Here is a 25,746-nt window from a genome sequence, read left to right as displayed (position 1 = left end):
TTCTTTGAGAGATTGAGAGGCTAGAAGGAAATATCCCAGAATACTGTTCTCTCTGGGTGTCAAGAGAAGTGATTCTAGTTTTGTTCATATTTCTTACATTTGCTAAAGTGACAGTGGATTACTTTGAAAATTTAAAAATAAGAATGCCATAAAGTACAATTATTATCACATTGATTCTTATTTCCTCTAGTGTAGGTTATGCTGGTGGATGAGCAGTTCTCATAGACCAAAAGGAGGTACACTCACTCTGGCTTTGGTGAGTCTGTTCCAAGAAAATGTCTGACGATTTCCTAAATTTAAGGTAGATCTTATATCATTAAAAGTAGAAAATATTTTCTAAATTGTGTAAAAATCCTTTGGATTTTTCTTCTTTGGAGAAACTGCCAGATATTTGGTTTTTTTTTTTTTTTTAATATTTTTTTATTTATTTGGCTGCACCGGGTCTTAGTTGCGGCACTCGGGATCTTTTTAGTTGTGGCATGCGAACTCTTAGTTGAGCGTGTGGGATCTAGTTCCCCGACCAGGGATCAAAGCCGGGCCGTCTGCATTGGGAGCGCGAGTCTTAGTCACTGGACCACCAGGGAAGTACCCAGATCTCTTGTCTTGTGATTTTACAAACTTACTGTTTAAAAATGATAAATTTAGTGGGCAAAGGAAAAAGTTTGTATGAGCAAAGACTGGGCTCTGATTGGAACTAAATAAGGTGTTGTTTAATAAATTAAGCATTTGATATATTTTGTTAATAAGTGCAAACTTTGGACCCAGAGGACAAGGAGCAAAAAATTATAGGTTTTAAGGAAATCTGATTTGCAAAAGGACAATCCAAATGACTTTATATCTGCATCTTGCTTTCTGCATGTGTATTAATTTTTATTACATTATTAATAGGCTTAGTTACATATAAATAGGAGAAGGAAATTTCAACTGTTTGGAAGGTTTGGTTTGGGTAATTAGTCAATTGAACTGAATCTGTTCTCCCCCCCTTTTTTTTTGCGGTTTTTTTTTTTTTTTTTTTTTTTTTTTTTTTGCGGTACGCGGGCCTCTCACTGTTGTGGCTTCTCCCGTTGCGGAGCACAGGCTCCGGACGCGCAGGCCCAGCGGCCATGGCTCACGGGCGCAGCTGCTCCGCGGCATGTGGGATCCTTCCGGGCCGGGGCACGAACCCGTGTCCCCTGCATCGGCAGGTGGACTCCCAAGCACTGCGCCACCAGGGAAGCCCTGTTCTCCCCTTTTGAAGGAAAATTATTTTTAAGAATAATGAAGGCAACGTTTGAAAAGTTCCTTAATTATGCACACTCTAATCATTCATCCTTTCTTAAAATACAACACAAACCAACAGCTACAATGCTTTTTTATTTTAACAAAAAGGATATAAGGAGGGTGAGAAAAATAGGGGATGGTAAGATAGGCTGTAAAGTGTGGTGTGTCTCCAGACACCCACCCCTCTCTTCCTGCCCCGCACCCAGAAGTTATTAAATAATTTAAAGGACACCATTTACAGTACCAGAACACCATCAAAATAATTGTTTTTATCAGGGTCAAAAAAATACAGTGATTATGAATGTGCTGTGACCAGTTACAGAATTTTACAGGTAACATAACTCTAGTCAGCAGTCCAGCGGCGTGCACAGGGCCCTCAGTTAATGCACTTGAGCATAATTACATTTCTGGCAGGGGTCTGCACCACCAAGAAAAGGCAAAGCCAAGCATTTCATTTCTACATTCTAAACTCTGGAATCCCAGAGCCCAGTTTAAAAGAAAAGTCACAGTGGATAAGAGATGCATATAAAAAATACAAGGTGTTCCTTTCAAATCAGAGGAATTGTGGGACTACATTCATTTCTTTTACAAAATGCTATTTAAAAAAAGGACAGAGAATCCAGTTCATGTTATGCTACAGGCTTGGACAGTGAATAAGTATATTGCATGTTTTGGTAGTCAGTCTTCAGGCTTCCTTTCATCTTCCCCCATAGCCCCAGGTTCCTTTAGGGTGAAACATGTGAGTCCTGAATAAACATATAAAAATGCATTTGCATCTCTCTTCTTGAATTCTGCAGACTTGAGGGCCTGCAAGTCATATATTTTACCATCAATGACCACAATTTTTTCTTTAGCTTTGTACACCTCTTCTTGTATAACAGTGCATTGCACAAATGTACAAGAAAATACTGGTTTTAATCTATACAGTTTCTATAATAATTATGGAGTAAAATAAGTTAACTTTTCTAATGAGAAGAGCTGACGGGCAGCATACATCTTTATTTTACATTTTAAAGTCTCTGCAGGCATCTACTTTGGTTAGTTATCAACAATCGTAACATAAGCACTGATCAGAGAACTGAGCAGCATTCCAATAACGTTAACAGATATATTATTTCTTTTTGAAATACTGGGAAAGCCCAGTTTTAAAATATTATTAAAATGTTCTAACATTTACACACTATGAAGAGTTAGAGCTAATAAAATAAAATTTTTTCAAAAATAATCTTGCAGTGCTCTTTTAGGCATGCTCTGAGACGTTATCACCAAACATCCATACCTTGAAAATATGACTATCACATATTCACACATCTCAGCTCGCACACACACACAATTCCTTATACAGACCAAAAAACAAAACACCCACGCCCTTATCCCGCATGTTGGGGGAAAAAAAAAAAAATCGATGGTTTTTGCAAAGAAGTCTTTCTGTGTATATCCATCCGACTGGATGTTCTTCATGTAGATGATTAACTATCAGTTGTTGATTACGCTTGTGACTACTAGAAATCCAAGCATCTCTGCAGGTCTTCAGCTAAAATGAACCAGCCTCGATTTCAGCCTCATTTCACCTGCTTTCCAATGTCTCAGTATTAGAGGCCATTATTGCAGACATTCTTAGAATTCTTTTCTTTCTCCAGAAAGTAATATATTTGTATGCATCACTTTTAGCCCTTTTCTTTTCACTTAGGTAAAGTAATTAAAAAAATTCTTTCTTCATACAGTTATTGTGGGAGGTATTGGCAGCTGTTAAACCATTCGTTTTTTTCCCCTTCAGATCTGATTCTGACGTTCTTACTTTTTTACCCTGGTAAAGTTTGACAGTGAACTGCAAGGGTCCATAGAAGGTGCTCGTTAATATTCTTAATCGTCTTCAGTTTAGTCTCTTCCTAAATGCCTGAAGTTTCTCAGAATCCAGTGCTCACCAAATTTCCAATTGGTTTGGCCTGTGCTAGGAGTTGGTATGATTGCACCATGCGTAGAGACTCTCTTATTTCTAGATTAAGTTCCATCAATTTGTAGTTGGCTTCTGACATGTCCAGGTCAGAGCCTATGACTGCAAAGCTTCCCGTCTGGCCTAGGGTCTGGTGATGGAAATAGATGTGTAACAGTGTCTGGACAGGGTCATCTTCACAACTGCCAAAGATATCGTTGGGCCACAGAGATCTGAAAACACACAGTATTTTTAAGTCCTGAGACTCAAAGTAATTATTAAAGATAACTTTTAAGTTAATACCTATAAAAATAATTTCCTTTTGAATCACTGAGGATCTGTTTTAATATTTGAGCAAACATTACTGTGAAGGTATCACAGAATGAACAAAATCTAAAATTGGTGTCATTTCACTGGTAACTGTACAAAATAAGGTCATGTTTTCCTTTCACAAAGACATAATATTGAAACATCAGACTGAAAACCAAACCCAATCTTTATCAACTTCCAGTTAGGTATAAAGGCATCTCCTATAAATTCCTTCACAATTTACCTGAAAGCTTTGACTTGTGCTACAGCTGATATAAATTCCTTATTTTTCAAAGTTTCAATTAAAGTATGAATGGCAGTTTCTATAGTAGTTTGTGCAGCTTTGGAAATGTCAATTTCTTCATTTTCTGAGGCGGACTCGGCTTCTTTGAGGATACTTTCCAACTGGGCAAGTTCCTCTGACATGTTGAAGACCTAAAAGAAATAAATATACCTTAAAAGGATCAATTTGTATGTTCAGTAACAACAAGAGCATTTACTTGGCTGTGAAGATACATCTAATGGTGGCAGTATTTTCTCTTAAAGATTATTTTCAACGGTTAAACTTAGTCCTTATGGGCAGTTAATATTTCGAGTTCTTTATTCAGTTGGAATAAATAATTTCAGCTGCCAAATAGTAGTCTTTACTCTTGATAAAACAGTTTGTCTTAAGTGTAATAACTGTTACATTGTAATAAGTTAAAATAATTGGTTGCAACCAATGTTTATATTGGTTTTAACATGTGATATATACATCATCTTGGATAGTAAAAATACATTTATGTTATTTTTTTTTTTGCTAACAGTAGGCCTGGAATTATGGGATGATCATGAAAAAAATTTTGACAGTAATGAGAAGTCTTTATATTTTAAAGGGTTACTTACCCAGGGTATTTTATATAAACCAGTACATGTTTATTTTTTAAAATAAATTTAACCACTTTAGATTAGAAAGCGAAGTGATTTCCTCGGTGATAGTTTTGGTACCAGTGGTTGACAAGGGGGAAGAAGACTCAAGTCCCTACTTTTGAATCTATTCATGACACGATTTCTAACATTCGCAGTGCTCGACATGTTTATTCTTGTGTGCATTACTTAAACTATAGAAGTACTATGTGGACAAGACGTTAGAGGCTTTCATAATACGATTTTGTCTTTATTGAATTGACGTGCTTTACTTCATTTTTGATTACAGATGATCTGTTGCTGCTACTGCGATCTTTAAGGTCTGGGATCTTTTAAGATCGCTGGATATCTGCTGTCAGATTTATGAACAGGTCCTGAAATAGTACATCATTTCAAAAACCAATAATGCTTAACTGGGGTGTGGGGGGGGAAAGATTCACTATAAGCGACTTTTCACTTCATTGCTCCTGCAAGGAAATATGTATGTATGTATTTTAATTTCCTAGAATCAGTTACTAGTGCCTAGTACAACTGAATATTTACCTCTGCTTCATTTTTAATTGTGTTTACTTGATTGATAAGTTTACAGTAGGCTTGGAACAGAAGCAGCAATTGAAAATGCAATTTGTATAACCTTCGGCAGAGCTCCAGTTCCTAGAAATAAATAACACTGTGTTAAATTTAGGTGTTATTTTCCATATCTGACTAGACAACATATTTCAAATAAAAATTTATAAGTAAATAATTGTTAAAATTTGTTCTGAGCTTAATTTTTCTGCAGTAAGCAAGTTAATATGGTATGAAGTTGATGAAAGACAGATGAAAGATGCTCTGAAGACTGGGATTAAAATAAAAATTTAAAGATTATTGGTTACATAATTCATTTTTAGTGTGAAGCACATTTTCACATTAGACAAACAAAATTTTTCAGCAGGCAATAAATAGAATGCTTTAAAAAGAATTCACTAGAACGTAAAACTTTAACTTCATAACGAGAAGAATTTACAAGTGCATATACTCTTGCCACGCTGAGATGTACATCTCACTGCGTTTATCAACAAGTGCTTGATAAAGCAAAAAGTAAAACTCTGGATAACCTCTCACCTAAAAAGTAAGAATAGTTTGTCTTTAAAATGAGTTCCTTTTTTTTTAAGAAAGCAAATTTGTAATCTCACTGAAACAAGACAATGAAATTAACAAATGCACTTGGATTCTTAAAATTAAGAAATATAAAAGGAGACATGTTAGAGATGTGTAAAAAGGCAGCGCTAGTTGTACAGATTAATTATAACACCTCATTGTCTTTGTAGGACTGAAACATTTCATGGATTAGGGCTATGCAAAACTGAAGCACACACTACTCTTAAAGCAGTCCATGACAAAACATTGCTAGGTCACAAATGGCAAATGAAAACCAGTTTGTCTGACATGGATAAGTAGTCTATAAATTAAGACAGGTCACTTACTGCTAGAATTTCCATTTGCTAAGCAAGAAGGTGATCGGGTCACAAAAAATACAAAGGAAGAAAAAGACCAAGAATTAGTGTAACAAATCATTTTAACTAGGGTCACAGATGTCCCAGGCAAACTGAAGAACATTTAAAATTACACCCAAAAGAAAAATTTATGATGCTATTTCCAGAATAAAACTTTTTAGACATTTACTGTAACAATCCAGGGTGTTTTTCACCCTTTGCCAAATAACAGCTAAATCACATTTAGGCTATAGTTTATTTCTTGTGCAAAAGCTACAAAGAATAAAACTAGTGGGATATTGGGAAAGTTGGCTACTGAAAGTGGTCTTCTATCTGGGTTTTTATAGCCTTTCCAAAAAAAAAAAAAAGCCAAATAAATTTCCGTTAGTAAAGTGGAAAACTTCTGATTAGAAAATATGAAATGATTTGCTCTTCTCAGAAAAGAACTGGTTTATAATTTTATGTAATATGTATTTGCCCATGAGAAGATTCTCTCTGGCGTGGCTCATTCTGGGTTGCCTACCCTTTGCTGTCTAAGTCCTAAGTTGCCATAATTAGTGCTGAATCGGAAGGTAAAATATTGAGAGCAGTTGTGTGTTTTAAATTGCATTGCAAATGTAATTTAGTAAACCTCAGAAGTTCAACCCAACTAGGTTTGAATCAAACGAGATAACGTAAAATACACCGTGAAACATCCAGGTTCTGGAATATTTAAAAATTATTACATTAAAATATCTACAGCAACTTAGACCTAGTCTCATTAATGGAGAAGAATGACTTCTAATTAAAACAGCAATCGCCAGAATGTAAATACTGCTTCTAAAAGTCCTTCTTGAAATCTGCTTTTCTAAATAGTTTCCTCTGAAGCACTGTTTACATAACATTTATTCCTATCAATTTAGAAGGGATTTGCTATGCAAAGGTGAACTTCAGCTCCGTACTGCTTACCATAAATTATGTAGATGGTCATCCTGTGAATGTTAGTTGAGCACAATCCAATGTCAAACATATTAGCATATCTAAATTTCTGAGGTTTTACTTCATACAGTTTTATATGGAAACTAACAACAATTTGAGCTTTTAAATATTTTTTTTTCACTTCCATTAGCATAAATAAAAACTGACTCTACACACGTATTATCCAGAGCATCTACTTTGGGGTGTAATGGAAAAGAAAATCACTGATAAAGTTTACGATCACAACTGTAGGAAATAACACAGACGTAATTAATTTCATAGCTCTGAATTACTAGAAATCACGCTAAATATGTTAACACTGTACATTTAAAAATATTGCTTTTTAGTGTACTGAAATTTGCATATACAGTCTTAATTTACTTTTAATATGTATTAATTGCTTATTATGCAAAGGCTATACTGGTATACAGCAAAAGACAATACATAATGTGCAAAAAGGGACCCCTGCTCTCAAGGAGCTGAATGTGAGAGGAGACCTAAGATATCAGTGGACGTCTTCAATGTACAGAGTTTTCAGTTTTCACTTAGTAGAAAACCTCAAGCTATATTAATTGACACAGACTCCTGGAGATGGAACTCATTTTCTTCAAGGTAGAAGGGGTATAAGAAATCACTTAGTCTAACCACCTAATTTATATATGAGAAAAGCAGTTTGTTACTTGCTTAAGCCATAGTGGCAAAGACAGAATTAGAACCAAAGGATCTAATTCTAGTCTGGGGTTAATTTCTTATCTTGCCTCGTTTCTTTCTTTACACAGATTATTTGACAATTTCTTTATGACAGAGCAGGATTTGGAGTCAGCCTTCCAAGGTTTGAATCTTAATCTATTTACTTACTGATTCTAGATAAATTAGCTTCTCTGAGCCTCAATTTTAATTTGCATATACTTTTCCTCATTTATTTTAGAATATTTATTAATTGCTTATTATGTATCCTCATCTGTGTAATGGGGCTAATTACAACATCCACTAGACAGAGCTGTAAGGACTGAGATAATGAATGTGAAATGCTCAGCACAGTGCCTGGCAAATAGTTTACATTTATTGAGAGTATACTGGTATTTTCTCAACATTTCAGTTTTGTAAAGCTTCACATTTTTATTACAATAGTACAATAACTTACAGTGACTAGAAATCTGTAACAATCTGATGTTGTAAAAGGTTAGAATTCTCATGTCAAATGTAAAGGGTGTTAACTGATTAATACATGTTCCCCATATGAAGTTATACTTCTATTAGAATGATTTGTAGGTCTTAATTTTATCCTCCTTTAATGTATGTGTTGTGCACTTTTCTCTAAGCAAATATATTACTATTATTTTCACTGAATTTTATACTAGCAAAACCCATAATTTATCCAATCAGAACTTCAGCTTCGGAAGGGCTAGTATGAATGTATATAACATTACTCAGGTTTGATATCCTGACCAGACTATTTATCTGTAGAGTACTAATGCAGAATGAAAAAATGTTTAGAGAGGCAGATGCAACTAAAAGTCAACTTGGACTGTCCAGATATTCATCGAGCTTATCTATGGAATGTTATTAAGCTTCAGTCATAAGCTGGCCGTTCATTTTTATTAAAGTGAATTTTTCATTACTAAGCCAATATTCCATTGAACCTAACTTTTACGAAGATTGTTCTGATAACAAAAATGAAAAATGTTACAAATATTCTTTATTTCTAGGAATATCAAGGACATTTGAGCATACGTATTATTTTACCTGATACAGAAATATAGCAAAACTAAGAATAAGAAACTTACTTGTGCATCTGTGTTTATCCTATACATGTCTTCTTTGGCACCAAATGTCCTCTTACAATTGTCTAACCACTGAAAAAATAAACAACAGTAAATTTTAATACAGTAATTAATTGCACAAGGCATAATGAAATTGGTACTGTAATGGCCTGCTCATATAAAGCAACAACCTTGGACTTCCCTGATGGTGCAATGGTTAAGAATCCGCCTGCCAATGCAGGGGACATGGGTTCGAGCCCTGGTCTGGGAAGATCCCACATGCTGCGAAGCAACTAAGCCTGTGCGCTACAACTACTGAGCCTGCGCTCTAGAGCCCGCGAGCCACAACTGCTGAGCCCACGTGCCACAACTACTGTAGCCCGTGCGCCTAGACCCCGTGCTCTGCAACAAGAGAAGCCACCGCAATGAGAAGCCTGCTGGCCGCAACTAGAGAAGAGCCTATGTGCAGCAACAAAGACCCAAAACAGCCAAAAATACTAAATAAATAAATAAATTAATTAAAAAAATAAATAAAACAACAGTCTTAAAAAGTGAACTTGAATTTCTAGGACTGGTTGTAGACATAGACTTTCATCTCCATTTGAGCCGAATCATTTGTATGCAACAAACCCAAGCAGAGGATACTGTGTATGTGGCTACATGCACATGCTGGGGACGGTTTACTAATGGAAACACAATCAGCTGTCTTCTATTCCAGGGCCTTGTGGCGCTCCATTTCAGTAAAGAATATTCATTTTGTAGATTTTATGGGAAATCTTCACAACCTATACCTGACCTTTGTCTAATGTAAGATGGGGAAATGAAAGATGGGCTTCCTGTCCTGTCAATTTAATAAAGGCAACTTAGAAAGAATTAACCAGGTCCGTTTGCTTATCGGAAGTGTAATTCTCAGAAGACTTGTGTCACTTTTTTTTTTTTTTTTTTGTGGTACGCGGGCCTCTCACTGTGTGGTCTCTCCCGTTGCGGAGCACAGGCTCTGGATGCGCAGGCTCAGCGGCCATGGCTCACGGGCCCAGCCGCTCCGCGGCATGTGGGATCCTCCCAGACCGGGGCACGAACCCGTGTCCCCTGCATCGGCAGTTGTACTCTCAACAACTGCGCCACCAGGGAAGCCCTTGTGTCACTTTTAATTAGTGAAACAGAAACTAAAATACATTTTAAATCTTGTTTTTGTTTCTTTTTCTTCCTTTTTGGACAGCAATAAATGACAAACAGATTATCTCCAATGAATACTGAATACAGAAGCCAAATGTGGATTTTCCTTTTCCAGGGGCTTGTCCTAAAGATGGATATTTATTTAAGGTACCTTTTCCTCGGTCAGATAAAAAGAAAATAATAGCACTATGGTTTAGTGGGGAAAAAACACTGGAGTCATAGAATTTCCAAGCTAAAGTGAAAGCTTAGAGCCTTCAAGTTGAGCTCCTGGGTTTCGACGGTTTGATATTATTAATATTACCAGTTCTTTTGGCTTCCTAGTTCTTTTTGTGTGATAGATTAAATATAATAAAACTTATATATATATATATATATATATGAAGTCATTAGGACTTTGAGAAAAACTACTAGCTACGTTTTTACTCTTTGAAATATTTCAGTAGTAGACATTTGAAATTCTCAGTTGTAGCTGTTAATGGTCTACATGCAAAGAATGAAAATTAGATGTCTCGGTTGTTTCAAAACAATCTCTTTGACCTTATGTCCCTTTTATCCTGGTTCCTCAGCCTGCATGGGCCCTCAGGCTCTTTACTTGACAGCCTCTCAGAAGAAAAACATGTTAGGTTTTCCTAGTAAGATACAGCTGCTGGTGGTCACTGTCAAAAGCTATCTAGCAGATTTCTTTATATGAGCAAAATTCAGTTGACATCTATCATGGAATCTGTACCTTAATCTTTATTCACTCAAAATGTTAAAATGCCTGTACACTTCATCCTCATCACAAGTCCGGCCCAGTTTGTCCAAGTATACTGATACATTTGAAAAAAATACTTTCAATTGCTTATTTAATGGCTTGTTCTTACTAGATATAATTTTTTATACTGTATGCCTATGATATGGCATTTGGGGGGCACTATTCAAAGTAATTATTTCTGATTTTTATTCCGTTACAAGAAAAGCCCCAACCCTATTGTCCCGTGGCTACACACTGGCCTGCAAAAGTACAGGTCCACACCTTCCCAGTCAGTGTATACAAGATACAGTAGACGGTTTGTGTACAGAATACCCTCCAACTCACATGTAACAGTCTTCCTGTCATGATGGATTTTTTTTACTCAAGGCTCAAATAAAGGTTAAAATTTAACTGGAGAGGTTTGGCTTCTGGGTATGATGGGGTAGCTTGTATAAGGCCAGTCCTCCAAGAACAACTATGGAAGCTGAATACCACCAGCCAGGAGGATTTAGGGAGTCAGAGAAAAGTACTGAAGGGAGCTGTACATTGACTCCAGCATTACCCTAGGGGACTTGCTCATTGATGTCCATGGGCTCAGAAGCTGAACAAAAAGTAGTGGCTTATAGTTCACTGGGCTGGGAAAACAGGGCTATCACAGGTAGTGAGGTACTGAGGGCCAAGATCCTGGAGAAAAGATAACTGCAGAGAAGGGAGCCGACCAATCTGTGTGCAGTTTGCTCTTGGGGCACTTGTTCCTATATTTGTCATGTGCAGGAGAGGCTAAGAAAGCAAGTAATAGCATCTGGGAGGATGAAAAGGTAAGCAGAGACTTTCTGGTCTCGTGGTGCTGGGGAGATGAGATAAAAATTGTTCAACCCCTGCCAAGAGAGCAGGGTCCTGATAGATACCCCAGGCTTTCACCTGTGATCCTCAGAAGACTCAAGGAATAATAAAAGAATGTATAACTAAAAAACTATTAGAGGGGAAAACTGAATAATGAAAAATCGTTGATAGAAAAGAAGTTAAGAAAGGAAGGAAAAAGTAACAGAATAGATGGGATAAGAAATGGTGAGATGGTAGCTTAGGAAGGAATCAAATTCATTTTTCTCTTCCATACAAATATTTTAATGGATTCGGCACAATTTACTGAACATTCTTTTCCTACTGCATTGCCACAGAGCCTTTGCTGTAAATCGTATGATTATATATGTGTGGGTCTGTTATGTTCTATTGGTCTATTTGTCTAATTTTATGCCGGCACTACACTCTTGAGATTTTTAATAGGTCTTACTGGATGTAGGTCTCACTCTGTTGTTTAGAGCTTGTTGTTGCTCCTTTTGGACAAGATTTGGAAGACATTTTCTGTCGAGGGCAGACAGGAAATATTTTAGGTGTTGCAAACCACAGATTTTCTGTTGCAACTATTCTGTGTCGCAGTGCAAAAGAACCATAGACAATAGGTAAACAAATGGGATGGCTATGTTCCCAAAAAGTTTATTTACAAAAACAGGCAGGGAGCCAGACCTGAGGGCTATAGTTTCCTGACCTGTGTTCACGACTGTAATCAGCCTGTCAATTTCCATTAATATATTGTCTGAAATTTGGAATGAGATCGCATTCAATCTATAGATCATTTTGGGGAAAAATGACTTCACACTGTTGCGTTTTTTGATTCATAAACATGGTATAGCCTTCCATTTATTCGCAAGGCCTTTAATTTCTCTCAGTAATAATTGAAATTTTCTGTGTGGAGGTTTAGCACATCTTTAAATAGACTTAATTTGTAGGTATTCGATGTTCTCCTGTTGTAAGTGGTATCTATTGCTGTATAACCAACCACCCCTAAAACTTAATGGCTTCTTAAAACAACAAGATAAATCTTTGTGTTGGCTGGGAGTTTCTCCTGGTCTTGCCTAGGGTCACTCATGAGTCTACAGTCATCTGATGGCTTGACTGGGGCTGAAAGTTCCAAGCTGGCCTTCCTCAAGTGTCTGGTATGCTGGCAGTCAGCTGGATGCCTCCACTCTCCTCCACATGGCCTCTCATCCTCCTGGAGGCTGGAGGTCAAATAGATTTCCAGAGTTTGTTCCAATTTACACTCTGACAGGCATGATGGCAAAGGTAGAAGCTGCAAAAGACCTCTTAAGTGCTAATCTCAGAGGTTGCACAGCATCACTTCTTAATTTGATTGGTCAGAGCAAGTCACAAGGCCATCCAGACTTAAGAGGTGGGAAAACAGATTCCATCCCTTTGGTGGGAGGAACAACAGCAAAGTCATATTGCAAAGAAGCGTGGACACAGAGGAGCATGATTCATGGGGACTATTATCACAGCAATCAACCTCCTAGGATAGACAGAGATTTCTGAAAACACAAAAGCACTAACCATAATGGAAAAGATGGATTAACTTGGACCTAAGTAAAATGAAAAACTTCTGTTGATCAAAAAATGCTATTGAGATAGTGGAAATGCTAGCCACAGAGGGGGAAAAAATTTGTAATTCATACATCCAGTAAAAGGCTTGTGTTTCGAATGAAGAACTCCTACAAATCAATAAGAAAACCACAAATAACCCATTTACAAAACTGGGCAAGATACTTTAGGCACAATTCACAAAATAGCTAAATGAAGAAGAAAAGGTGCTCAAACAGCCATCCGACAGATGCAAAATAATATCATGAAATACTACCTCACATCCACCAAAAATGACAAAATGTTAAAAGTTGGCAATACCAAGTGGTGGCAAAGGGATTAGGGCATGGTAACTCCTGTACACACTTCTGATAGGATTGTAAATTGATGTAGCCTCTCTTAGAAAACTGCTTGGCAGAATCTACTAAAGTTGAACAGATGTATACCCTGTGGCCCAGCAATTCCACTCCTAGATAGATATCCAACAGGTATGTGAACATATATACGTAAAAGACATGTATAAGAAGTTACACAGCAACATTATTTGTAACATGGCCAGATCTTGCCCGATACTTTCCTGCTACTGAAAACTCTCCTCTTCTCCAATCTGTCATTACTATCTCAGTCCAGATATAAGATCACTACCCCCTTAATAAGTATTTTCTTATACCATATTCTTTTCCTGAGATAATCCCCCAATCTAAAATTAACGTCTGTCAAGGACTAAGGTTGCATCTCTATTCCATGAAGTTTTCCTATCAGCCAAAAGGGACCTCTCCTTGGAAATCATACATTTGGTTTGCATCCGTTCTCTGTTAGACCTGTATGATTTGCCAGTACTTTTATTTATAGCTATAATTTAAACATTTGTTCCTAATTATTCATGCACAGTATCTGTGCTTTATATTCCTATCTAGAGTATTCAGGGAATAAGAAACAGGTTTAACACTTCATTTTTCATAGGCCTTTACATGTGATAGATATTTAGTACTTATTAATGAAAGACTCATCTCCTAGGGGAAAAAATGCCTACTGTATGCAGTTTTTTTTGTTTTTTTTTGTTTTTTTTTTTTTTTTTTTAACTGTATGCAGTTTGTGTGAAAAGGAGAAACTTTTTTTCCTTTAAGTTTTTCTGCCCCTGCCAATTGAAAATATACTGGATTTACTCTCAGGGAAGAGAACGACTGTGTTTTGCAGTGCCACACTGGAGTTAAACATTTCTTTGCAGGTAACATCTATAATACACTGTGTGCTTCTTTCTCCCTTTGCTTGCCCACGTACACATACACATCACAGGAAAAAGAGGACCGCTTTGTCACAGGTTGCAGATTTTTCTGGACCACAACATCACTGTGCCTTTCTCAGGGAAATACTGCCTTTACACCCCAGCTTGCAATGTTGACAGCAGCTATTACAGTCTCAACACAGAAGCATTTTATAAAGCTCATTTTCCATTGTGCTCTTAGGCTCTTAGAGGGCCAATTTCTAAAAGCTAAAGATAGGAATTTACTGGACAGAGAGCTCCAAGGCCCCAACATTCTCAGTATAACCCTGAGGCAAGTGTTAACAGGTTCTGTTTTCCACCTCAGCTATTATGCCAGGTTAGCGCTGCCAGTGTCACAAGCAACTACTTTATTTTACATGGTAAAAACAGACTGACCTGCTCAGCTGCTTCTCGTTTGGCATTGTACGTATCCAGGTGCTCTTGCAATTCCAAAACACTGAACTTGAGTGTTTCTAGCAAATCACAGGACATCAGCTGTCAAATCAGAAACACATTGATCCAGGTCACCGTTTCTGATCACAATCCTGAGACCAAAAACGTTGGTTTTCAGGTCAGCTTAAGCCGGCCTCCCTAACTGTACGCTGTCCCGTACTAAGGACTGACCTTTCACTGAAACAGAGGAGAAGTGCAGTGCAATGTCAGAAGGATAAGCATGCCTTCAACTGCCTTCCAAAATGGGCTCAGGCAAAAATGGCATGTCAGTCCAGGATATACCTTAAAGGTAACACCCTTGAAGCTTTTTTAAACCTTAATTCTTTAAAAACCTTAATACGTAATCTACAGGCGTGCTTGGACACAAGTGGGGAAGACCAGGGAGTTCTGGGTTCTTCATGGGGGAGGTCTAGCCCTCTCCTACCCGCTTTTACTCAGGAATCAGGAAAAGTACACATCTCTAGAGCATGATCTTTCAGCTTCCCCATCTAGGACTCTGTGGAGGGTGAGGGCAGGGAGAGGCCAGAATCAGAAACAGTCACAAGCCACTGCATATAATACACGGGAATTATATTCTGCTAGATATTTATAATCAAGTTGAAAATATGAACCTTCAGACTTCAAAATTCTGAATTACCTTAAAAAAAGACCATTTACTGAATGATGCCACTTCAATTTAGTTTTTATAATAAGCCCTCATGTTAAAACTTACTGTTTCAGCATCCACAAAGACTGTCGGGCATTCTGAACACATCATCATCACTTCCAGTGAACTTTTAAATTTGGTACCAATGCGTTGCAGACTCTCACCAAGAAAGCTGACTGCCTCATTAGTTATGTCTCCAAACTTTCTTTGAATTGACTATGGAGAAAACATAAGAAAAATGTTAGTATTTCATATGAAAGCCTTTTTTCATGTTTAAGTAAAAAAGCATAAATTATAATTAGAGCAACCTTTTATTTTAAAACTATTATTGTAGTGCTGTATAGAACTCTTAAAACTGATCTGTAAGTCCTTGTTTTTAGGCACTTTAGGAAACATGGTAATTTCTAAAAATGATCAAAACAGTATTTACAGAACAGTATTCCTGAAAAAAGAAACTATTGATACAGGCCATTCATCTCCCCATTCCTGAGGTTTTTTTCATTAGGAAAGACAGAAGGAATACATGCTATATATGTTGTTGGAAATAAAGTCCTCACATGTGTGAGGAATTAGCTCTTCTAAAGTTAAGTTCTACCTGAAGGAAACTTTCAGTAAAAGTAGTGTACTCTCCTTGGCTATGAGCTGCCTTCTGACTTTAAGTCATCAAAATGCATCAAGGATAATATCTTCTCAAAACTCAAGAATATTCAATCACATAAAACAATCAGTGCCTGACCCATAGTGAGCACTCAATGGATTAGTGTCATCAACAGTGTAATTACTAGACAAATACTTAACGTGTACCTACATGTATATGTGTAGCACCATTAGCTGTCATTATGATTAATTAGGAAAAAAAAAGCATAAGCCACAGTCTTGGGCATGAAGAAATTTATATCTCTGGCATGAAAAGAATATAAATAGAAACCCGAGTAACAATGCAAAACTACAGAATGAAATAAATAAATGCTCCAGGTAATAAGCACTAAAGAACTTCCAGGAGGGAGAGACCGAAGGTTGGGGTGGTTGGTTGGGAAAACCTCAGAGAGAATGTGTACTGAGCTGGGTTTTCTAAGATGGGCAAAGTTGCTGAGGTAGGGAGGAAAGGTGGCAGGTAGTTTGGAGAATAATGACTTAAATGGTGGCATTTCTCTCTGCCTTGGTTTCCCTAGCTACAGAATGCTAAAAACACATCTACGTTACATAGGTCTATTGTAAGAATTGCTTAATGTAGAACATTTAGCCTAGCGCCTAGCATGTACTGAATGCTCAATAAATGTCAGCTCATATTATTTTTAGGGCTGGAAGCAAGCCTGGCTAAAATTTGTAAGGTCCCCACACAGTGATGAAAGTGCCAATGAATTTAACACTTTATGATAAGTTGTCTTATGATACTGACGTAAGCTCCTTGAAGGCAGGAACCATGCTTTATATTTCTTTGGTGTCCCTGGAAGTGCCTAGCATACTGCAGAAAACTTATCAGATGTTGTTCTGAAGTTTTACTCTAATTGCCTTAGAGGTGATATCGGTACTAGTCATTGTATAATGTCCCAGCAGTGCTACAGTGTCGAAGTGTAAATTTAAATATCACTATCTTAGGAAAATAAAAATTTTTAAAGGGAATCAGTGGGAATATTAAAATTTGAGATACTGATTTTAGCCAAAACCCCATAACTTTATCAGGTAACTATAATATGAATTCAGAAACCCTAAACCTCACTGACCTGAAACAGCCTAGAAAACACGTGAAAAGTAAACACTGCACAGGACCCATCGGTGTCGGACAGCATCTGATTGACGTGACAGCGCCAGGCTTCTTCTTCATCATCGTACGCTACTGGCTGAAAAGCAGCTATGATGGCAGAAAGAAATGGTGATGGCAGAGGTGATGTCTGTGCTTCTGGAAAACCATCTTGCTCTTCTTCATCTTGACTGTTAACACAGATATCATCATCATAATATTATCGCAAAAGAATACACTCAATTACTTAAGACAGTTTGTCATCTAACATGGATTATTTTTTACTCGTGTATACACGTTGATTTAGAAAATGTGCAACCACCTAAACTTTGTGAGGAAGCACAAACAAGCAGATTTTCTTATTCATCCTGTTCTTTCTAGCATCTTGTTCTTTCTTAGCATCTTTGGAATCAGAAATCTAATTTCACATGACCAGCTTACAACAGCTCAAGTCCTAGCATAGGCCAGGGCTATGGAATAATTTCTGTAACTTCTATGAATAATACAGATTAGAATGCTTTCATTTTAAATGGTCAATTTTGGAGGCTTTTTATTTGAACAGGCCCAGATTGACAATGATAATATTTTTAAAGTTTTTGTCATGTACTTTTATGTCAAGGGCTATATATTAGGTGCTTTATACAGATTGTTCTCATTCAATCTTCACAGCAACTCAAGGACAGTTAAGTATTATTATTATCTTGATTTTTTACCAGTGAGGAAACAAAAAGTTCAGCGAAGTTAAATGATGTGCCTAGGCTACTGGGTAGGAAATGACAGAGCCAGAATTTGAAGCCAGGACTTCAAATGGGACCAAACCCAGTGTTAAAGCCATGACATATACTATATGCCTAGCAGTACGGCAGTGACAGATCTGACTCAAAGAAACATAAGGCCTGGCCATTTTCTTTGAGAAATTTATAATCCCCACAGTCAGATAATACATACAAAAATGAGACAATGGGAAAAGATGGACATGTATTTGGGTTGGGCATCCTATAAGGAAATGTGTGACTCTGGGTCTTAATATTGCGTATTTCACATTACAGGGTAGTTCCACAAGGCTTTATAGAAACTACGGAGCAATTCCTATGGAAGAGAGGGATCTGAGAAGACTTGGGGGGGCGGGGAAAGATCAAAATGAAGCAGACATTTGAAGTGAAAAATTATATCTCGAAAAGTTTAATTTTTAAAATGTCACTGTGGTGATTGATTTGAACAAAATGTATCCTCTAAGCTTGAGTACATATACCCCTATATTTAGTAAGGATGTTTAATTCTATTTCAACTTCAGTGCTTGGCCAAAGTCAGCACTTTGGCTGCAGCCTTTTAGAAAGGCAGACAGCTGAGTATCTACCCCTGCATCATTTCTGGTGTCGCTTAACTTGTGTATGATCAATGAGTGAGTGATTGCATAGGCTACTGTCACATCCAAGTCAGTAATATGAACAAGGTGTGTCACCAAGATTTGTTGTTAACATCTGAATGTACACTTTCAAGTGTAGGTAGGCATTCCAGATACGCTGAGAGTGAAAAATCTCATGTGCTATATATGTTAAAACTCAATTATCACTTGAAGTACTGATATAAATGAAAAGCTTTTTTTTTTTTTTTTTTTTTTTTTTTTTTTTGCAGTACATGGGCCTCTCACTGTTGTGGCCTCTCCCGTTGCGGAGCACAGGCTCCGGACGTGCAGGCCCAGCGGCCATGGCTCACGGGCCCAGCCGCTCTGCGGCATGTGGGATCTTCCTGGACCAGGGCATGAACCCGTGTCCCCTGCAACGGCAGGTGGACTCTCAACCACTGCGCCACCAGGGAAGCCCAAATGAAAAGCTTTTATTGTAGGAGTAAAGCTCTGATATACTTGATTACTTATAAAAATAATTATCAGGGAGCTTCAAACTGTTGAATAGGGAAATAAATACACTGATAGAGAGTGCATTAAATTAGATGTGCTTATAAAGAACATTATTTTGAGCCACAAATATTTATAAAATTAATTTAAAAAGCAAAATAGTAGATGTAGATTATATCATAAGTCTCATCATTATAGAACTGTTTGGTATTTAAGTTACATAACAGCCACCAAACTTTCTTTTAAGAATTTTATGTAATAATTGATTATTCAATTTTGTCAGCCCATGAGTGAAAAAAAGTCCTATTTGAGAATTCAACTATCACTCTGTGATAATTTTGAAGATATGGTGCATAAACATTTAAAAGGAGCACTCTAACATCTGACAGTAGTAAGAAATGGTCACTTTTGCCCATTATATAAGTCAAGCTTTAAAAATATGACTGTTGGGGCTTCCCTGGTGGCGCAGTGGTTGAGGGTCCGCCTGCCAATGCAGGGGACACGGGTTCGTGCTCCGGTCCGGGAAGATCCCACATGCCACGGAGCGGCTGGCCCCATGAGCCGTGGCCGCTGAGCCTGCGCGTCCGAAGCCTGTGCTCCGCAGCGGGAGAGGCCACAGCGGTGAGAGGCCCGCGTACCGCCAAAAAAAAAAAAAAAAAAAGACTGTTGATAATAAAACTATAAAATAATTTTTGGAACCTATTTCAGATTTGTTCTGGTATCACAGAGTTCATTCCATGATTTTGATACTTGGTTCTGGCCATGGCCCAATATTGATTTTAACACTCGGGCCATTTGGCATTTTGCCTAAATAGGTACTTGGTGTACTGCTAAATGCAGAATGCTATTCACTATGTTCTGAGAATGGCCTACTTGTTTTTCTTTAAGTGAATGTCAATAATAGAAAATAAGCCCATCGTAAAAATGAGGTAACTCATTTTACCTTGGAAACACACACAGGAATGAAAGTTCGTTTACTAGAACAGAGGGTCATATTTGGGAGGCGATAGGAGAGAAAATATCATCTCATTATCGTGTCTGTGATACTGTATTCTCACCTAGACAGCCCAGAGAAATCCGCTTCCTCTTCTTCACATCGTTCATCCAGTTCTTTCAGAGCTAAGGTGACATCTTCTTCACAGACTGACCCGGGGTAGCTCTCCGGAGCCGAAGGCTCTGGCATGTCAGTTTCCTCTAAATCAAGAATCCCTTGACACACGAGAGAATCCTGCTGTTCTTGAATAATATACGACCCTTCATCTTCAAAGGCTGTAAGAACTTGTTCCTCCTTTAATACTGAGCTTGTATCCTGTAAAACAATTATGTTTTTTATGGCCTTGAAAAACATTAAAGAGAATTTTACCAACACAGAATAAATGACTATTGCCACCGACCTACATCTATTTTACTAGGCAGTCTTCATTTACACAGTTTAAGTTTTGGAATTTTTGGACTCTGATCATATAAAATTGATTTTTAAAAATATTTCCAGCTTTAAAATATTTTGAAATTAAAATGTATCACCTATTGCCACTTAGAAACATCATGGAGATCTTTTTTCTCCTACTAGGATTTAGATGCTTACTTAGAAATATATCCTTATATATATATAACACCTTCTCTCATACATATTCTAATTCCACATAAGTATAACTTTGTATTATTACTATCAATTCTCTCTTATTTGAAATGTCATTTCTTTCATTATGCTTGAACCTTATATCCAGTGAATCGTGGATATAAGAAGGGGAGGTAATTCAAAATGGTTAACCCACTGGTCCTATGGGGCTACCGTGAATCAAGAACAGGTCCTGACCAATCAGGAGGCTGCTGAACGAAAACAGGGAGGGCCACCTGACTGGTTTAAGTGAGCCGAACACCAGAGATGTAAGATTTGCTTTCAGGTGATAAGACCACAGTAACTCATTTAGGTTTGAGTTCTGAGGCTGCTTCATCAATGAGTTAGAGTTCAGAGAACACTGGGAAATTTTAGACTGTTGTACTTTTGAGAATTAAATGAACTATAAACATTTGTCAATGGGGGAAATGATAATGGAAATGTGTGTTATAAAGTATACAGTGTGGACTTCCCTGGTGGTACAGTGGTTTAGAATCCGCCTGCAGATGCAGGGGACATGGGTTTGAGCCCTGGTCGGGGAACTAAGATCCCACATGCCACGGGGCAACTAAGCCCTTGCTCCACAAGTACTGAGCCTGCGAGCCATAACTACTGAAGCCCACACGCCTGGAGCCCGTGCTCTGCAACAAGAGAAGCCACTGCAATGGGAAGCCCACGCACTGCAACGAAGAGTAGCCCCCACTCGCCGCAACTGGAGAAAGCCTGTGCGCAGCAACAAAGACCCAACGCAGCCAAAAATAAATTAATTAATTAAAAATAAAAAATTTTAAAAATAAAGTATACAGTGGTATTTCCTTCCTATCCATTGTAACATTACTGAAATGATGTTGCCATGTGCCTGGCGTGGAGTAAAAGTTCAACAGGTACTGGCTGAATAAATGAACTACCACTACTGAAAAAGAAAAATACTTCCGGGGTGTATATCATGTCATATCAGCACCATATCAGCACATTAGTTCAATCAGTTTGAAAGTAAGCACTAAAATAGTCTCACAGCTTTAGGAATAAAGATGAACTTCTTTCAGTACTTAGACCTAAGGTTACTACTTAGTTCTACAGTAGTTCCTTATCTCTTTTTCATGGATAAAAATAGAATTTTCCTTCCAAATTATGAAAAGTAAGTGAAATCCAGAGCCCCTGACCTCAGACCTCATCCGTAAAATTCATGTATAAAATGAAGGATTTTGACCAGCTTCTGGGCTGGGTGCTCTGGGATAAATTAATAACTACAATTAGTGTGCAAACTAATAATGGGGTTAGGCTAATGTACAAATGACGATAATATACGGTAGAGTATGGTACATGTAAGGTAAATATAAGTGATATACAGAGGACTACTGGTACTCAAAGGGAAAGATCACATCTGGTTGAGGCAATGAAGACTAGTCTCTTTGGAGGAAACGACATACGGTGGGCTTTGACAAAGATGGGGTAGGAGTAATGCTATGGACCAAAAGTTTCTGTCCCCTCAAAATTCCTATGTTGAAACCCTAACTCCCAATGGGATGGTATTAGAGGTAGGGGCCTTTGGGAGGTGATTAGGTCATGAGGGTAGAACCCTCATGAATGGGTTTCACGAATGGGTTAGGACCCTTAAAAGAGGACAGAGAGCTGGCTTGTTCTTTTCCCACCATGTGAGAACACAACAAGAAGAGCTCCCAGGAAGAGAGCCCTCACCAGACAACGAATGGCTGGCACCTTGATCCTGGACTTCCTGGCCTCCAGAACTGTGAGAAATACATTTTATTGTTGATGAGCACCCCTGGTGACAGTATTTTGTTATAGCAGCCCAAGCTAAGATAGACGGTGTCTCAGGGGAAAGGACTTAGAAGATATCGAAGGCACAGAAGAAACATGGCAGGAAAACACAAAGTGTACTAAGGGAACACTGGTCTGGAGGTAATTATGCAGGGAAAGCACAAACTCTTTGAGTCTTCACAGGATAGTACTTTATAAATAATATAGTATAATCATTCCTTCATTGCTCCAATAGCTTATATTCAGTACACTCTATTTAAGGTTTCCATCTGAATTTTTTTCTTAAAGATCTGGCCATTAAAGGGGTAAGCATTAGTTATTTGGAAAGATATTTTTCCTTCTACGTATCATGTTGAAATAACCCACCAAACTTCTTAGTTTAATGCCGTCACTTTTCATTAGTGTACACCTGTAATTTGTTGTCATTTGTTCTTGAATAATAATTTGAAAATCGATGTTTTACCTAAAATTATTATTATATAGTATATGCTGAAATTTTCTAATAACACCTAGAATGCATGAAGAGAGTGCTTTTTGGTTAATGGAATGAATTCCACTATTATACACAGATGGTGAGAATCAAATTTTCTTGAACTTTACCTTATTACACAATGTCTGTCTGTCTGTCTCTCTCTCTCTCTCACACACACACACACACATGCACACTTCCATTCCAAGTTTCATTTCCTATAAGGAATAATTTCTGTCACACATGAATTGGTATCTAAACTATTATAGATACTAGAAGAAATCCCTCTGTGGAGGTTTCTCTGATAAACACAAGGACATAATCCCCTCTAGAGTAATTTGTATATATTATAGAGAAGGGAAGGACACACTGGGCTCTAAATTTTCTGTCTTGAGGTGGAATGCTTTAGCCTATTACGTTTCTTCTTCCCGATATTAACATAATTTAAGGGGAAAAATTCAAACATTTCTAGGATTTTTTCTTTAGTTCATAAAATGTTTCATCTACTATAATTAACTGTATTCCTCTTCTTGAGAAACTGCTTTATAGCAATATGCATAGCATATGTAACTCATATATAACTCTATATAATAGAGTTCTGGTTTTATTTCAATATATTAGTGCTTTCCTACGTTTTTTAAAGGCACAATTTTGGGTCATCTAACACTGTTTGGCACACCAGGGAAAAACAAGTTAGGTCATCATATCCAGCAGATACAAACTTGAATCATTCTCTTGTGGACAGCCATTCTTTTGGGGATTAATTTTAATGTCAATAGAATTATTTCCAAAAGAAATAGTATGATTCAAAAATATCTCCTTCATTCTCATCTGCCAGTGTCACGAAGTTTACAGTGATACTGAACTGTACTACTGTAAAAGGGAAAAAAACCTAGTAAATTAAAGTGGTTTTCCTTCATTTAAAAAGAAGTATCCTCAGGAACTTTATAGTACCTTGGAAGTAGGCCCATTAGATATTGTCGGATGAATGAATGTCTCATCTGAAATAACACAATTTCCAATATGTGTGGAAATATATATGAATTTCTGATTCATTTCCAATAAATATGAATGATTTACAGGAGGTAGTTTACTCACTAACTATGATTACAGCTATTTTAATTACCAAAAATAAAAGACTTCCCTGTTTGTTAACTACACAAAATTAAAGCACGTGACCACTTAACCATACTGCTTTTGTTAAAAAGGTATTTCTAGGATCAGCCTGCTGTCTTCCATTGTTTCTAATGAGAATGTCTGTTGACCAGTAACATGCTATGAGGCACACCAGACACAGTAGATTAGATTAACTAGTAGCTAATGCTCATGTAGCAAGCCTTCCAACGCTGAAAGGAACACAGTCTACTTAAAGCGCAGCTCTGCACCCTGTTGGCTCCCCCCGCAGACACTTTCCTGCCCACGCACTCTGTCGCTTCGGGACCCCCGATCTCCTGCTGATATTCTCCTCGTTTGTCTCCTCATCTCAGCCCCCTCCAATCCTCCCTCCACAGCTCGGTCAGAGACTTTACTAAAACACTGATCGGACTTTAACCTTCCTTGATGACAGACTGCAAGCTCCATGTGGCAGGTAGAGGTACTGGAACCGACTTTCCCTTTGCCCCAGAAAAAGCCAAGATTGAAGAGAATAAACACAAGCAGATCATGTCCTCCTGCTGAAAACCCTGTGACGGTTGCCTGCTGTGTGGCCTCTAAGCGTGGCCTCTAAGCTTGCCCTCGAGAGCGCCCGGCCCCTCCTCGGGGAGTTCCTCCCCGACTCCACTCCCTCAGGTACACGTGCTCCAGCCCCAAGGGCCGGCCTGTCAGCTCATCAGGGCCTTCTCCACTCCCGTTTCCTGGGCCCTGAACATTCTTTCTCCACACCTTCAAGGGCTGGCTCCTCGTTACTTGTTTCACCTCAAATGCCACCCTATCTAACTCTCTCCCTTACCAAGTCCACATTATAGTCAGATTTTCTTAGTATGAAGAGTAAGATGATCACCTTCAGATATATCATTTATGTTTTATCTGTTTATTTTGTCTCTCCTACTAGAATTAAGCTCCATAAACCAGGAGCCTTGGCCTGTTTCACATGGTGCTATATGCCCAGGGCCTAGGACAGCGCCCAGCACACGGCAGGGGCTCAATAAATAAATATTGCTGAAATGTCTGACCGCCTGTGTGCCCCGTATTCCCAAGTCGGTATCTGGTACGGGGCTTGTCACATAACAGGCATCTCTGGGAAGAATGAAAATTCATGACTTCCTATCATCTCAAGGTAAAGTGTGTCTTTAGCACGGCCTGTGGGACCCAGCATGTCTTAGACTCGTCCATCTCTCCTACTGCTGCTGCCTGCACATACCATGTTATTTCACATGGCCGTGTCTTTCTGCATGATGCCCCTCTGCCTGCAAAGTCTCAACTGCCACGAAGCCCATCCTTTGCCACCATCACCCTTAATGCACAGCTGATCGGTTGTCCTTTGAGTTTTCACAAAGCTTTGAGCATGTCTATTACTGAGTTTCTCATATTGGCATGTAGTGCCCTTTTTTTAAACCATCTCTGTCTCCCTTAATAGACAGTGGACACTCTGAGGACAGGGTAATGTCTTATTCATCTTTCTAGCACCTAATGGAATGCCCAGCATCTAGTAAATCTCAATAAATATTTGTTGAATTGAATTACCTAAACTTCAGCTGTACTAATGTGAGCATTTAAAAAACTTCCCAAATGCCTTCATTTCAGAATATATCTGCTTACTGTAAAGATCTACAATACACTGTCAGGGTAATAAGAACATGAGATTTCAACTGACTCAGATAATAAGATCTAACAACTAGATTGGTCTAGATCTAATAACTACATTAATTTGGTTAACACTGAAAAAAATATAGTATTTTCCTAATACCAAGGCATAACAGCATATATGAGAGAGCTATAGCAATTACAGTTTAAAAAATATCTGTAATAATCTTAAAAAAAAAGAAACAAAAAAACTAA

General features: G+C 37.9%; 1 protein-coding gene across 8 annotated transcripts in view; it reads right to left on the bottom strand.

Annotated features, from left to right (window-relative positions):
- Window positions 1-1,341: 1,341 nt before the first annotated feature.
- Window positions 1,342-25,746, bottom strand: part of FRYL (FRY like transcription coactivator) — a 244,255-nt gene continuing 219,850 nt past the window's right edge. For all 8 annotated transcript variants that reach the window (XM_060012585.1, XM_069540693.1, XM_060012583.1 and 5 more), the window contains 8 exons: window positions 19,942-20,192; window positions 17,012-17,219; window positions 15,354-15,503; window positions 14,585-14,683; window positions 8,628-8,696; window positions 4,952-5,062; window positions 3,747-3,937; window positions 1,342-3,426 (listed from right to left, as the gene is read on the bottom strand). In XM_060012585.1, coding sequence (XP_059868568.1) covers window positions 3,168-3,426; window positions 3,747-3,937; window positions 4,952-5,062; window positions 8,628-8,696; window positions 14,585-14,683; window positions 15,354-15,503; window positions 17,012-17,219; window positions 19,942-20,192 — 1,338 coding nt within the window. In that variant the 3' untranslated portion in view covers window positions 1,342-3,167. The remainder of the gene's footprint in view (window positions 3,427-3,746; window positions 3,938-4,951; window positions 5,063-8,627; window positions 8,697-14,584; window positions 14,684-15,353; window positions 15,504-17,011; window positions 17,220-19,941; window positions 20,193-25,746) is intronic.

Source organism: Delphinus delphis, chromosome 5, assembly GCF_949987515.2.
Source record: "Delphinus delphis chromosome 5, mDelDel1.2, whole genome shotgun sequence".
NCBI classification, from domain to species: domain Eukaryota; kingdom Metazoa; phylum Chordata; class Mammalia; order Artiodactyla; family Delphinidae; genus Delphinus; species Delphinus delphis.
This window is presented reverse-complemented; position numbering and strand designations above follow the sequence as displayed.